The sequence below is a fragment of the Apostichopus japonicus genome, chromosome 17 (assembly GCF_037975245.1).
Source record: "Apostichopus japonicus isolate 1M-3 chromosome 17, ASM3797524v1, whole genome shotgun sequence".
NCBI lineage: Eukaryota > Metazoa > Echinodermata > Holothuroidea > Aspidochirotida > Stichopodidae > Apostichopus > Apostichopus japonicus.
Window position 1 is genome coordinate 7,568,075 of NC_092577.1, and position 15,257 is coordinate 7,583,331.

General features: G+C 35.1%; 2 protein-coding genes across 2 annotated transcripts in view; both read right to left on the reverse strand.

The window, feature by feature from the left end:
- LOC139985151 (uncharacterized) overlaps positions 1–15,257 on the reverse strand; it is a 117,576-nt gene that overhangs the window by 12,892 nt on the left and 89,427 nt on the right. The window lies entirely within an intron of this gene.
- The window catches only part of LOC139985123 (uncharacterized), an 86,569-nt gene continuing 73,177 nt past the window's right edge, over positions 1,866–15,257 (reverse strand). Inside the window, exons 7-9 of the mRNA XM_071999349.1 lie at positions 10,531–10,566; positions 7,310–7,374; positions 1,866–5,599 (exon numbers count right to left, since the gene is read on the reverse strand). Of these exons, the coding sequence (XP_071855450.1) occupies positions 7,312–7,374; positions 10,531–10,566 (99 nt within the window). The 3' untranslated portion in view covers positions 1,866–5,599; positions 7,310–7,311. The remainder of the gene's footprint in view (positions 5,600–7,309; positions 7,375–10,530; positions 10,567–15,257) is intronic.

A 15,257-nucleotide genomic window follows, 5' to 3' on the forward strand; every position in this document is an offset into this window, starting at 1 on the left:
TTATGTTCTTGGAGTATTCATTTTTGTGAACATCAACAATTAACGAACGTCAGTGCGGCCCTTTCAATCTCAAATAAACATGGATGATCTAAATAATCCTACATCCTCACTCTGTCAGTTTACGATACCTTTGTTATAAGCAGGAGAAAGTTGTGCCCTTTCCCATTGAGATGCAAACTTTATTGTTTTTAGAGGGCGTTAGTACGCTTTATTCACAGAGAAATGATAACTATGAGGCGATCAACGCTTACATTGTTAAGGCCAGTACAGAGATATGGTTCAATTTGAATGCAACATATTTTTTAAGTGCATTTTTAGATTGGATGGACCTCTTTCGTTCTAGGCTAAGTAGATTATTCTTTGTTTATTTAAAACAAATACTTAGATTGATTTAGATAAATCGGTTATTTGCTTCAGGAATACCGCAGTCAAGTTGTTCGCTGAAATTGTAAGGAGCTTAAACTAACAGTAAATTAAAGTTTGGGTGTTTGTAGTTTATCTTTACTTCTTCAAAGGATTAATTAGATAGACAAATATCTGGGTGACGACAGGTTGCAAGCTTTATTAACTTAATTGATAACTCTCATTAACCGACTTAAAAACAAGATACCTTAATTTGATTACTTGCAATCTAATTTTGAATATACTTATTGGTAACATTCTTTCTAAGTCGTAATACGGCTGCTTCATGGTTTACAAAGAGAGGAACAATTTCTTTTCATCACAGTTGTGTAAAGTAACGTTTTCTTAAGAGTAAGTTCAGGTAAATTATGATATCAGTACACGATGTAATAAAACATGCAGATAGAAGGCTTGTAAACGAAGAAGTAAAAATTTACACTAAATTTGATTCAGATAACATAAATGTATTTTATCCTGTATTATTAGTTCAAACAGTTTATTTCTTATCAGCAGGTGTACGGCCACAGCCACACGGTTATATCGGTTGATATTATTATGATAGGAGTTAACGTTACATGGCCTGGCTAGGGAGACGAAAACAATATTACAAATAAGCACACACGTACAATTTAAAGCGTCGTTAAATGTTAAATTATTTTTACCATAACCTAACCAAACATGATGAGGTGTAACATTTTTCCGGCCACAGAAGCCTTTCACACCCATGCCGTTCCTGTCTCACCCTCGAAATGGATCAACTAATTTTGTGTGTTATAATTTATTCTTGGTTAACATTGTTTCCCGCCAACTCCCAAAAGAGGGGTTAAAATATACTTCACATACGTCAACATTGTTTTATTTTTATTTATATAGTAAGATATTGAACCGAATGTAGCCCCATACTACAGATAAATAATGGAACTTAACCACGCCAATACATCCACCCCCCCTCCATTCCCCTTCCTTCCACTTTAATCTTCCCGTGTAAATTGGTGGTGCTGCATATCTTACACACCAACAGTTGATCATGACGTCATATATGCTAATGATTCAAAATTCTCAACCCCCATCCACTTCCCAGCAAACCAACTAACTTTCACTCGTGCTAAACTTGAACTTAAGTGCGTGTTATACATTTACGTGTTTATTATCAGTAGGTGATCTTATTAAACACTGACGAAAAATAAGATCAGCCAGTTTTCCAGTCAAATGTTCTCGTTATTCAACCAAATACTCCTTATCGTCATGCAAATAGAGAGAGACCTTCGTTTTGTCAATCTTGAACTTTTATGTGTGTTCTGTTGTATTTGTTTATTAATTTAATGATTATTATCAGTACGTTGACTAATTAAACACATACAATATTAACTATAGGAAAAATGATTACCCTATCATTGAACTTTGTATCAATCTGATACTTTAGCTTGCGTAGGATGAATTGCCACAATCTGTCAGCTGGCGGTTTACCATGAACCGCGCTGTTAGCGAAGATATATCTCATGCACTGTAGACCACAAAATCACACCATGAAGGATAAAATATGCCATTTACTCAGTCATAGATATGAAACGATACAGAATCATACACTAAGTTCTGCTTTTGAATTACAGATAAAAACAAGTCTTTGGAGCAGCTAAACAGTTCTTAACAGATTCTAAATTGGTTTGAATTATATCAAGTTATATTTGAACTTACGTAACTATACGCCAGAATCATACCTAGTTTATACGTATTATCTACAGGTTTCACTAAAATTTTGTCGAAGGTTTTCTGAGGTCAGACGGGACCAATACTTGTTTCTAGAAAAGTTTGGGATGAACTTGAAGAGAAAGTTTAAATTTAAGGCACACAGAAGGATAGCGACACTTTTATCAGAAGAAGAATTTCTTTATTTCATCCGCAACTTTACCAGCCTCATCTGTTTTGAGAGTTACTGGGTAGTTATAACCTTCTGTGTGATATTGATGCAGACCAGAACAAGTTAGTACATAGACTACATGTTACATGGAGATAACACTGTGGACAATATTTATCTGATTAGTTTCTTTTATTGCTTCCATTGATATTACAATATCAATATACATAAACATCTACGATATGAACTTATGATATAGTAACAGATAAATGGTATGAATAGCTTGTAATTGTATCACAACGAGAGACCAGGATCGCCTCAAATGGAACAAGTGTGTTTGGTTGCAAAATTATATATTTGTACAAGCATACAGAAATATGGAAGACACCAAGAACAATTACAAATATTTCCATGGAAATATCTAATATCATAAACAGATACTACAACGCAGTGATTTCTTCCACATGTATTTGTTAATTTGTGTTTGTTTAGTTATGTAAATATTGAATTTTGCAGGACAGGGCTTGGGTTATATTGGTATTCATAACATCCAATTGCGTTAAAGCAAATACGACAAAAAACTGAATAACAATGAAGAGATATGAATATTCATTAATCATCAACCACTACCATTAATAAGAATGAGCAAAATAACGATACAAGAAAAAGATATGTATGGAGAGCAGATCATTGCATTTAAGAGTAATGTTAAATATACAGGACATTATCTTCGTTACTATCATATTAAAATCTCACTATTATACGTCAAAGTCACGTGTTCCCATTGTCTTCAAAGAAACATCATCATAGATCATAATCATGGAACAAAGAACTGGATTAAAAAAAACAATAAATGTCATGGTTATTTAGTAATGTCTAAGACAATGGTTTAGTATGATTTTGAGTAACACAATCAGTGGTTGAACGGTAGACAGCCAGTCATTGTCATTATGATAACATTTAACAATATTCTTATAATATACACTGAATTACGCGCGAGTAATATCAAAGATTAATTCATAATATAAAATAGGAGGAACGAAGGAAAGCAACTAAATCTTGAAAGAAAGTAAATTTATACTAAACGGCTGAAGTAGAATGAAATCTAACAATTAATGACTAAATATAACAATAATTAGAGGAAGTATTAGATGTAGTCTTAGAATTGTTAAAAATCGAAGGAAAATATTTGAATATAAAGATATCAAGAATATCTGATAAATAAAACCAGTAGAATAATTTATAAGGCGAAATAAAATAACAATTAAGTTGTCCTAAAATGCATTTAAGATGAAAATAAAAGTTGGGCCCTGCCAGCCCAAAACCCCAAAATGTGCCCGGAATTATTGGGGTCCAGATGGCATACATGTAGCAGCTATTAACCAACAATTGATGACCAAGTTTGGCTACAACCCGATTTACGGTGCGGTGTTGTTGCTATGGAGAGAAAATGTGGGCTCAGATGGTGCCAAAATATAGGGACCCAAAAATTCGGGCCCAAAGAAGTTGCCCAAAAAGGCATTTTAGTTGAAAATAAAATTTGGACCCACCAGCTCAAAAATTGGTCCGTAATTTTGGAGGGCGCAGATATTAACCAGCAACTGTATTCATAATTCGGCTGCAATCCGACTACGGGTTGCGGAGTTATTGCAATGTAAAACGTTTTACGTTTGACACCATAACCTTATTAATATTCATAAGGTCAGCGCTACAAAAATTGGGCACACCTTCTTACTATAATACATCTACATAACAAGTATGACAAATATGCATCACTCCGTTGCAAGTGTAACAGACTCATACATACACGCACACGCCATCACTCTCGCATATATTCCTTTTGCCTTCGATAAGGAATCAAAACGTGTATGCACTCAACTAAACATTTTGCTGTCAGTGTGCAACTAAGTCATTTATTAAGTCAAATGTAAATTTTCCTCTACGCTATTTAGGATTATCGACGTTACAGGCTCTTTTGAGTCAAATTATAACGAACACTTCAACAAAATATAGCAAAATTAAAAGTACTCAGTCAATAAATAACAATAAGATATCCATTAAAAGCTCCAACAATAATGGGGACCTGTCTACCTCATTAATTTCTTCCTATATCGACGTTATAACATCATACCTGGATAGATTGAACTTATTGCGCATGATCAAAGCATCCTTAACTTGATTGTTACTTACGAAGAGTAAGTGTTAACACTAAATGTAATCTTTTATCTGTTTGTTTGTCGGTGAACTATTTTGAGCGTTCATGTCATTTTCTTCGTACGCTGATTAAATCAGTTAATACATGAAATAGGATATGCCGTAAAATTGATAATAATAAACTTTTTTTTTTAAATGATGATTTTGAAACGGACAGATCATAAATGAAATCAATTATAAAGCGAAGCTTAAAATAATAATTAGATAAATAAAATGAAAAATATTGGCTGATACGTAATATACTGAATATACATTTGTTATTTGAAATCATATAATATGACGTAACAATGACTTCATCTTATTGTATTCGTGTTAAGATTGATAATACATAGGAACAGAAAGAAATGAGGAAATGATGACTTAGAACAAACATTAAAAGGAAGAACGAAGAAAACTTGTAATCATGCACTCCTAGTTACCGAGTTTATGTAGAAACAATCTGTACAGATTTACCCAAAGTATTCCAAACATGTCTGCTTAAAAATAGTTTAAGGTATTGAAATTTAGGAGTTTAATTAATGTTCTGAGTAGTAAAGCCTTTGACGTGCTGAGGGGGTGAGGGGGTGGGGTGTAGGGAGATAGAGGACTGTATTTGGGATGAATCATACAAACAATTGGACCACTAAAGGATGTTATACCCTGCATACGAGGAGTGCATGGAGGCTGAGAGCAGGTCATCAGCAATACCTGACCAGGGACACACGAGTAGGTGAACCAAACATTTCTTTCATTTAACCATGTAACGAAGACTTTGTTACATATTAGGGGGGGGGGGTGGGAAATCAAATTATAAAAAAAAAATACTGCACATTACCGTTTAATTCCATCTCTACGAATTAGCGTTCTGGTGGTGGTGCAAATGACTACTATACCATATACTTGGTCACAAATGTGGTGGGTACGTAATCTCACCCCTCCAACACCCTACGCCCACCCCGCCGCTACAAGTACACACAAATAGTAAGATAGGGTTTGTTCCCTCTTTCTTCCCTCTCTCAATAGTTGACATCTAAGAGATAAATAGTCTCCTATACTGATGACGTAGTGGGTGATGGATGACGTCATTAGAATATTGATTGGCTCTTAGTAATTTGATTTTGGCCAGATGAACATGCATTTTGCTTTGAGCTGTAATATAAAGATAACATGATATATATTAGTTAAGTTTGTTATCTTAATAAATGGATCGAGCAAAACACTTATTAGCAGAACAATGGAGAAGTAATACCTGTGCCCGACCCCCAAACAAAACCCCCTTCCCCCAAGGAAATAGTGCCGCAAGTAATTAAACCAACCAGCTAAAAAAAACACCCCGACACGTGATACACGTAATTAAACCAACCAGCGAAACAGTACACCGTGACACGTGATACAATTAATCAAACCAACCAGCCAAACAAAACACTGCGACACGTGATACCAGTAATAAAACCAACCAGCTAAACAAACACCCCGACACGTAATACAAGTCATTCAACCAACCAGCTAAACAAAACACCGCCACACCACACGTGATACAAGTAATTAAACCAACCAGCTAAAGAAAACATCGTCACACGTGATAAAAGTAATTAAACCAACCAGCTAAAGAAAACGCCGCCGCACGTGATAAAAGTAATTAACCAACCAGCTAAACAAAACACCGCCACACGTTATACAAGTAATTAAACCAACCAGCTAAAGAAAACATCGTCACACGTGATAAATGTAATTAAAACAACCAGCTAAAGAAAACGCCGCCACATGTGATAAAAGTAATTAAACCAACCAGCTAAAGAAAACGCCGCCACACGTGATAAAAGTAATTAACTAACCAGCTAAATAAAACACCGCGACAGGTGATACCAGCATTCGACCGGTATACGTTATCCTCTTTGGTCACATAATTAATGGTGGCGCCCTCTAAAATACCTTTGTTGTCCTCTTAGGTAGGTCTACACAAGGAATGGGTTTGCTCTGTAAGTATACTATACTAACTATTGGTATTATGAAATTATTTGTTACGACGACTTTGTAGAAAACGAACTGGAACAAGATAATGCCGCTTTAACTTGTGTTAATTGTGACCTAGCTGACCCCGACATCCTTGTTGTTTGTTAATCCCTTAATCTGTATTTCATTTCTCCTCATCCCGATCCCACCCCCATTCAATTAGGTGACAGATGCCAAACAGCTGACGAGCCATGACCTTCCTCAGATTTAATTCTCTTCCTTTCCACAGATTTTATTATGCTGTGTGTGTCGTCAATGGAATGACGTCACCATATCACACATAGTCATTTCCTTATTAAACTTTCATAAGTTTACTGACAGTTTTTGTCCCTGTTATTATTAAAGGAGGACTCAAGATAATCTCTCATTTTTATCCGTTAATATTCATAATATAATGAGGAAGGGTTGAATGAAACTAATCGTTATAATAACCGTTTTAGTGATAACACACATGTTAGCAGATAAATAAATGTATATCTCTTTCAAGTTATGACCTTCTTACGTCTAAGCAGCGGAAAGGAAGGTTGTGTATCCACAATTATTACAATAATGAACAGATACTTTTTATTCATTTTTTGAACTTATCACTCATCTTCATATTTTTTTTTAATCAGGGATCAGCTCGGTTATTACAAAAAATAATAAAGCCGATTACAGTTGAAGCAGATTATATCAGTGCTCATATAAGATTAGACAATCACAGATATAGTATAAAAGATCTGGTTCATGATTGAGATTTTTATTTAATATTTTAAGACTTTACAATTAAAAGTAGCAGACACAATCATTGTTAACAAATATAATTTTAAATACTAAGGTAGAGAGTAGTCAGCTGTATGGACTTACAGTTACTTGCCCCTTGCCCGGTTGAAGTCCTCCAGGCTTTCCTCATAACTCATCTCATCGAATCCCTAAACAAGAGGGAAAATATAAGTAATGAATATGTATAAGATAATACAGAAACAAAGACAATACAGTATAGTTAAATGTTGTAAATATTCATCATTTGCATCCTTATAAAAAGTGTTATCTCAAAGATAATCGATTAAACGAAATTAATTTTTACTTCTTTTTAAATTTATTGACCTTTTATCCAGTATATGTTTTAAGCAATCATTGCAGGGGATTTCACACTAGTATATCTTGTGCATTTTTTAGTACTGAACATGATGTGCAACTGGAGGCTAAATCCATGAAACCTTGGTCACTAATACCATGGACTTTGAAAGACTAGTTGCAGGTTGGATTTTTATTAAAGCTCAATTGTATACCTGAAATTTTGAAAATATGTATCAAAAATAGCAAAACTGAATAGTATATGTGAATAATATATGTCATATCACTATGACTGAACCAATATAACCCAATGCACTATCACATTGGTAACATACAGTGAAATGTTCCGTCCTGTTCTTAAACTGAAGCGATTCACATAGAGATCATAGTAACTACGGTTAATCTTACAGTTTTGAACCAGAGTAAAAACTGGATCGTGCTATAAATCGGTAGCATGTGCTATTAGGATTGCAGTAAGAACTAAGGATATGTTTAATCCAAACAAATAAACTGGATTTGTTGGGATTACACTTATCCTGAGTTCTTACTATAATCCTAATAACACATGCTACTGATTTAAGGCACGATCCAGTTGTTACTGCGGTACAAATGAGTTACAGTAGTTACATGTGTTCTCTGTTTATATCGGGTGAAACACTGGTCTCGTCAACCGGAATCGCCATTTTCAAGTCCGACAATTCCTTCTAACTTTGATAAAATCGTCACATAGTTATATTCACGTCACTTAGTCTTATAAATCGTTTTTAAGGTAAACTGAGTTTGCTCTATTCATGCGGTTGATAAATGTTCAGCTGTTTGAAACCCATTCGATCCAATGTTTTGTATGATTGTGAAATGAGCATACTAGCTCAGATATTTTGTGATGGTGTAACTTGTGCAATCATGAGTATATCTTGGACTTTCAGGAGGAACATTAATAATGAAGACTTTAATTATTAATACATATTATGTTGTCAAAGGCAACGTTGTGTTTCTTTCTGTGTATTTCCTAGCGTTACCTTGTTCTCCAAAACTATAATTTATCAAGGATTATAGTCATTCAGAATTGAGGTCGATGATGATTTATAAACCAGTCAAGATAACTCGATTCAGTGCCTTCGGTTATAGATGGAGAGATGGGGTGGGTGTCGAGCAGGGGTAAGACTCAGACCACTGTGCAGTTGTACACACAGTGCTGCATGTTCTGACGGTGTAGAAGCACGCTTTAAAGCCCTGGTCAGAGGCATGGTTGGGCCCGAGGACATACTGTCTATATACGAAGTCGTAAATCCCCCAAAATGTATCTATTAAATTGTTCATGTACCCCCGGAACCCCAATGCGAAAATAAATATACAATTATTCTGATTGAGGATCACTGTGCTGAAACGATATTCACGATCATAATACACGCACATCCCCTTCCTTCCCACAGCATCCGGGCATCTGTGGTTACCATAGTGCCAATATCTGGAAACCTGTTAGTTTGCATGTAATATGCCTATAGTAACAGTTAGGCTTGAGCTCGACTTCGTCTAGCTCGATTTATATTTGACAGAGAAATTGGTGAAACTGAATGAAAGACCACGATTTTTCGTTGTTTTTAGTCAAGAGAACCGATTACTAATGTTCATGTTTATATCTTACACAATGTGTTTGGCCAAAGAGGATCAAACACAAAACTATGGAAAACAGGATTTGAAAGCCAGATTCCTTTCTAATAAGACTTAAATAATTTCTTACACATGTGTGAGGTTTATCAACAGAAAAGTAAACTCAGCTAGCTGGCTAGTGGCAGCGCCTACCACAAACTAAACTTAAGCATTATGCTGATGTGTATGTTGTGGGAAAATGTATGACGTGATCCCTCAGAAGCACGTGATCCCTCAGATATTAAATATTTATATTTTATATTGTTTCTAGTTTCCTTCTATTTGGTATAACTACAGCTTGGTATGCTAACATTCCACAGTGAATGGATTCTACCCCGAGTTAGTCATTTTATGCCACAGTGGACGCCCTCGTATCACAATGAATAATAATGATACTATACCCCAACAGAACCCAGTAAATCATCTTGCTTCTAGACACATTCATACTCTAATAAACCAACAGAGCGGACCAGTTTATAACTTCAATTTCAATAATCAATTTCATACTGATTACCGGTTATGTGATGACGTATACATCCTCATGCATCCATTCCCAACGCAACCCTATGCAGATCGAATGATTCTAATAATTAAATATCAAATAATACCGGAGAATACGAGCTATTTAAGTATAGACTTCTATAGTTAACCCTTTTGTGTAAGGAGAAAATTGTTACACTACGGTAACACTGCTGAATGTTCACCTAACATTATATTTTTAATGTAACAATAAAAGTTACTTTTAAGAGGTTTTTCCAGTTCCTTTCACAGTCAATAACCTGTGGACATTTATTTCGCGAAGAAATGAATTAACAAAGGATTTACTACAAGAATTTAAAAATTTAAAAATGTTTTTTTTTGATACTTTTCGGACTAGTAACGAATTATAATCTGCACTACAGCAAAGTGAAATAATCATTTATCATCTGGTTAAGCGGCGGGGGGGGGGGGGGATAGGTAGTTGAGGGGGGGGGGTGAAGGTTGGCATTTTTAAGGCGATATTCCAATTTTGTGTGAGTGAGTTGTCGGCTTGTAACACACCATAACATCTGATTAAACTTTGTAGTACTTAAAAGTCTATCCGTTTCTTTATAGCATTTCTTTGTCTGCGGAAGGAAGATTATTTAGGCCGCATCTAAACTTGACATTGAGAACAGTGCTATCATCATTATCAGATATAAACTTGTAACTGACCTATCTAAGTTCCCTGTCAGATACTCGTCATTTATAAATCTTTCCTCCCTTATGAGGTACAAAGTTTAATACTGTTATTTCTTTGTTCCACAGTAATTAACACCTACTTACCTGTTAATGAATTACCGTTAATAATTAACAGGAACCTAAATATATGTCTCACTTACCTCTTCTCCTGGTAGATTACCATTATCGTCACAGAGCTGAAGGGAACAGAAAGGTTGTTATCAGTATATGTTGAAATGTGCTTCAGAAACATTTAATAAGGCGAAGCAAAATATAAATAAGTTAGAAGATACATATTTACAAGTATCGAAGTAAACTATTCCAGGCAGGTAAACGCACATCTGTATTGAACACACTTAAGTCAATATAGGAGACAGACTCGTCACTTTAAGATGTACGGACTAAATAACATGAATACAATTATCAGCTTTATAGGAAGACACTACTAGCTTTAAACCAGTCATCAAACACTGAGTGATGTCATGAAACATGGAGTGACGTCATAATTCTGAGCTTCTCACTGAGATGATCAGATGAATACCATGGAACGAGAAAATGACGAGGAGGGGAAAAGAGGGCAGTATTCAAAGATAGAACTCAGAACATCGTTGTTGGATCGATGTAATGGCCAAAATAAAGCAAAATATTGAGTAGCCTCTCCACCTTCGTCTTAGATATTCTGTTTCTGTGGTATTGTTGATCGTGTAGAGATATCCATGAAAATTTGCAGTTGTATGATGAACTCATAAAATAAGAGACACAAGGCAAGAATTAAATAGACTAGTGTAGATCTGTAAACATTGAAAAAAGTCATGAAATACAATGAACATCCTGAAAGATGTTTTTCTTTCTAACTTTACCCTGTGTGTGTATGTTTATTGAAAGTTTTTACATGCGCAAATAATCAGTTTCGCAATAGTTAACTCTCTCTGTCCAACTTAGGCTGGGAAAATTTAGACCAGGAAGCAACGGCCTGTACATTTATGAATGTATACACTGTACAAAATCTGAGGAAATGTTTCCTTTGTTTGTGGTGAAAGAGTTTTCCCCTCGCAGGGTTATCTTAATTTTCCTTTAAAACTGGGGTAGAAAATTAGAATGGGTACTTTTCCCTCCATTAAGGGAAACCGAATCATCCAATCGCTGTGCGTTAAACTACTGTTAACCAATCAGTCTGAGTAGTACTACTACTAGTACTTGCAGTGGCTTAAGTAACAGTACGCCTAACAAGTAATGATACTAACGTATTGGGCTCAGTACGGTTTCCAAGTTGGGGGGTCGCTTTATTGAACGTACTGTTACCAGCGTGAACTATGTATTCAATCTTCTTTCATTTTATCAATAAATGTTTCACCTCTTCCTTCATTTACAATTATTGCCAACATTTCTAGCATTTATTTTCTGGGAAACGGTGAGTCTGATGTTCACAAGCAATTCGTTTATCTCTGCACTCCACACACAATAGGCAATAAAAGCCAGTTTCTGATATGATATTAAAACCACAAAAAGAAGAACAATGTTGAATCGCGCTGCTTCGCATCGGTCACTATCCTTTACATTACCAGTCCATCCTCATTTCTGACCTAGAAACTACAGGTATTTAATGTCCTATACACATTAGTGTACGTGGAACCGTCGCAGAAACATTTATCTTGATAAATTTGAGTTAATAATTGAGTAAGATTGAACTTAGAAGAAAGAGTAGCAAAAGTGGACTTTTACAATTTCTGTTCTTTACGATGTTTTTGCTACGCTCTGCTGGTTGCAAACTTGACCGTTAAAGGAATTATGAGAAGGACTTGAAAACATTATATTACTTCAGTCCACCAGGGAAGATTACAATAAGTTCTTTAACAACAAATATCTATGGCACTAAATATTTGGGACAACAAATTATCTAAATCTGGTTAAACGACAAATAATTCTCTGATTAGGAGTAGTCACGTGATTGTGACAACTTATCTAGATATCTTAGTCAGTTCCAGGGTATCCAATAATTCTGCGAATATTTAATGGTTTGGTCAAAGTTACAACCTATGACGTGATATGCAGCTTTAGTTAATAGAAGACCAACTTCTCCTTACACAAGAGAATACGAAGAAAATAAACATAACCAGTGAAAACCAGGGAGCCTGCTACTAAGACAAATATGCAAGGGCAGCTATACAGTAAGCTACAGGGTCGGCTAAACGGACTGTTCTTACGACTGTTGTATGTGTCATGATGAACATTTGCCGCGACATTAAATGAACATAAACAGGAACGGTACAGCATGATTGACAACATTACACGGTTTCATATTTAATGTACATCGAGACGGTGAAGTTAAAGCGGGATATGTTCAGTGCATTCCTGTAGGTAAAGACATTTAGATGAAGATATTTGTTAATGTCATTCATTTTTACTACAGCTAAGTTTTGTTTCAGAAGAATAATACCAATGTTTAACGAGGATGTATAGTGGTATGTTGGAAACATATCGCAGCGTCGGTTATGTCAATTATGTTGTTTAAAAGTCATACATGCTACTAGTGTTCTACTAAATGTATGCTCGGTTGTTATTTATCATACCAATGCTTATGATTTACTTACAGAATGTTATTACAAATATATATTTTAAAGATATGTATTTCTGTTCACTTCCAGATTTTTGTCAGTTTGTTTCTACGTTTAGAATAACGTGATACAAAAGTTCACGTGAGTTGTTCCTGTATTATTTGGCGCCCTCAACTCTCAACCCAATCCTAGACACTAATGATAAGCAATGAATGAGGCTGGAAGGTACAGGTGTGGCAATATAATATCCTTAACAATTAAACATAATTATCAAGATACAATAACCGATGACAAATTATGAATATTAAAATCAGATAATAAGTTACCGACTATACCGTAGTTGAAACAACTCCACTACAACACCCCCCCCCCCAACCCGGATCCTGACTCCTTCAAAAACGTCGAATTTATGTATCTGTTCAAAACACGAGGTTAATAATACGAATATGTGTCTTATATTCATATTTTATCAAGTGATTGCATATGGTCATTTTCACAATCAGTGGTGTAACTTCCAATATTGGCACTTATTGCTTTGTAACTCAGTGACCAAATACCAGAATTCTTAGATTTTTTGCCATTTGACCATCCTAAGTGAAGTCTACCTTGGGTAGCTTAACGAACTTTCTCGGTTTCTTCAGGTTGATTTGGTGGCCATAAATATGCTTAAAATATGCTAGTTCAGCCGTACACTCTCAACTACACTGTTCTTGTCAGAGCCTGTACTTATTGGTGGAAGGTATTTTCCAGTTCTTATTTGGTTGATATTATCAACAAGTGTCCAAACTAAAATGCAATTGTGTTCCCCAGGTTTCCTTCCTTTCCTTCTCCAAGGAACGGTGGCTAGATTTTGTCGTTTCGGAGGTGACATTTTCCGTTAACAATTGGTACCTAAGTTTGACTGCAACTAAGTTCTAGTTAAGCAGTGTAAATTTTGTTAAGTAAGGTTGCATTATTACAATAACTAATGTGTCTAATATCTGGGCCAAAAAATTTTTTTCATTTGGAATTCTTAAAAAAATTGTGTTAATTTCAAATTTAATGTTAACTTTTCCGTTAACTTTTCCGTCACCTCCGAAACAAAGCATTCTTCAGCCCAAGATTTATGTAAACAATAGTATAGCCATTTTGAACTTATTAAACTATACCTCACCCCCTAACGTAATATTTGAGTAAAAGTTGTGACAACATGACCAGTCGTTTAAATTTCTGTGAGATTCTTAACTTTCCGTTAACATGCGTCACCTCCGAAACACCTTGTCACCTCCGAAAAAGATTAGTTGGAAATTTGATCTCTACTGATCCAATAAACATCTTCCTTGGCTAAAACTCATATTACAGTAATTCTGTAGGGGTGTAGCAACCAGTATGATAATATTTTTTTAAAGTTCCTTTATTAATTATGTTAAATTTGAATTAAACTGTAAATTAATGTTTCGGAGGTGACACAATATTGTTAACGCTACATTTTTTACATTTCTGCTGTTTGTGTACCATCATATGCTAATGGATGACTTGATCTACCTTTGAAAACACTGTAACAAACTGAACAAAGTATTAATGAAACTCTCACATGCACAGTTGATGAATAAATTACAAATATGTGTTTTTTGCCACTTTTTCCCCTTTCTGGACAAGAGATAGCGTACCATTGCTTACATTAGTGCTATTAATAAACTTGAATGAAATGATCGATTAGTAATGAAGTGCTGTCCATAAAAGATCACAATCACCAAACATGCAGTTCTTAAAACTTTATTAACATGGGACAAATTTATCAGATATTAGCTCAATCTGCCTGTGGTCTTTGCTATTGTTTCGGAGGTGACATTGATTGTTTACATGTAATATACTGAACTATCCCTTTGTTTGAGCATATTTCTGAAATATTCTACTAGTGCATACATTTGTGATGCAGTTATATGTTACCTTCTGTGAGTTCTACAGTGCTGTTGAGTACATGTTCACAGGTTTAATTTTGCACCATGTTGACCTGTACCTGTATACACATTAATTTGCGTGATTCCCACTATAACCACGGAGGGCTCTACTATTTGGTCACAGGTAAATATCCTACAAAAGTTCAGAATATTTGTTCACAATATGTAGACCTACTGCTGTAACATTTGAAGCAAAAAGAAAGAATCTTATTGCTTCTTTAATGAGCTGTTGTTATCACAGCAAATTGTCTGAAAAGAGATTGAACAGGGAATTCCCCTCCCTGTTCTTAAAGGGTGTGAAGAGTGAAGACTGGTGCAAAAGGAAATGTCTAATGCTGGTAATCTGACCTAGTTTCGATGAGGTGTAACAGAAGTGTTAGACACCACCATCGA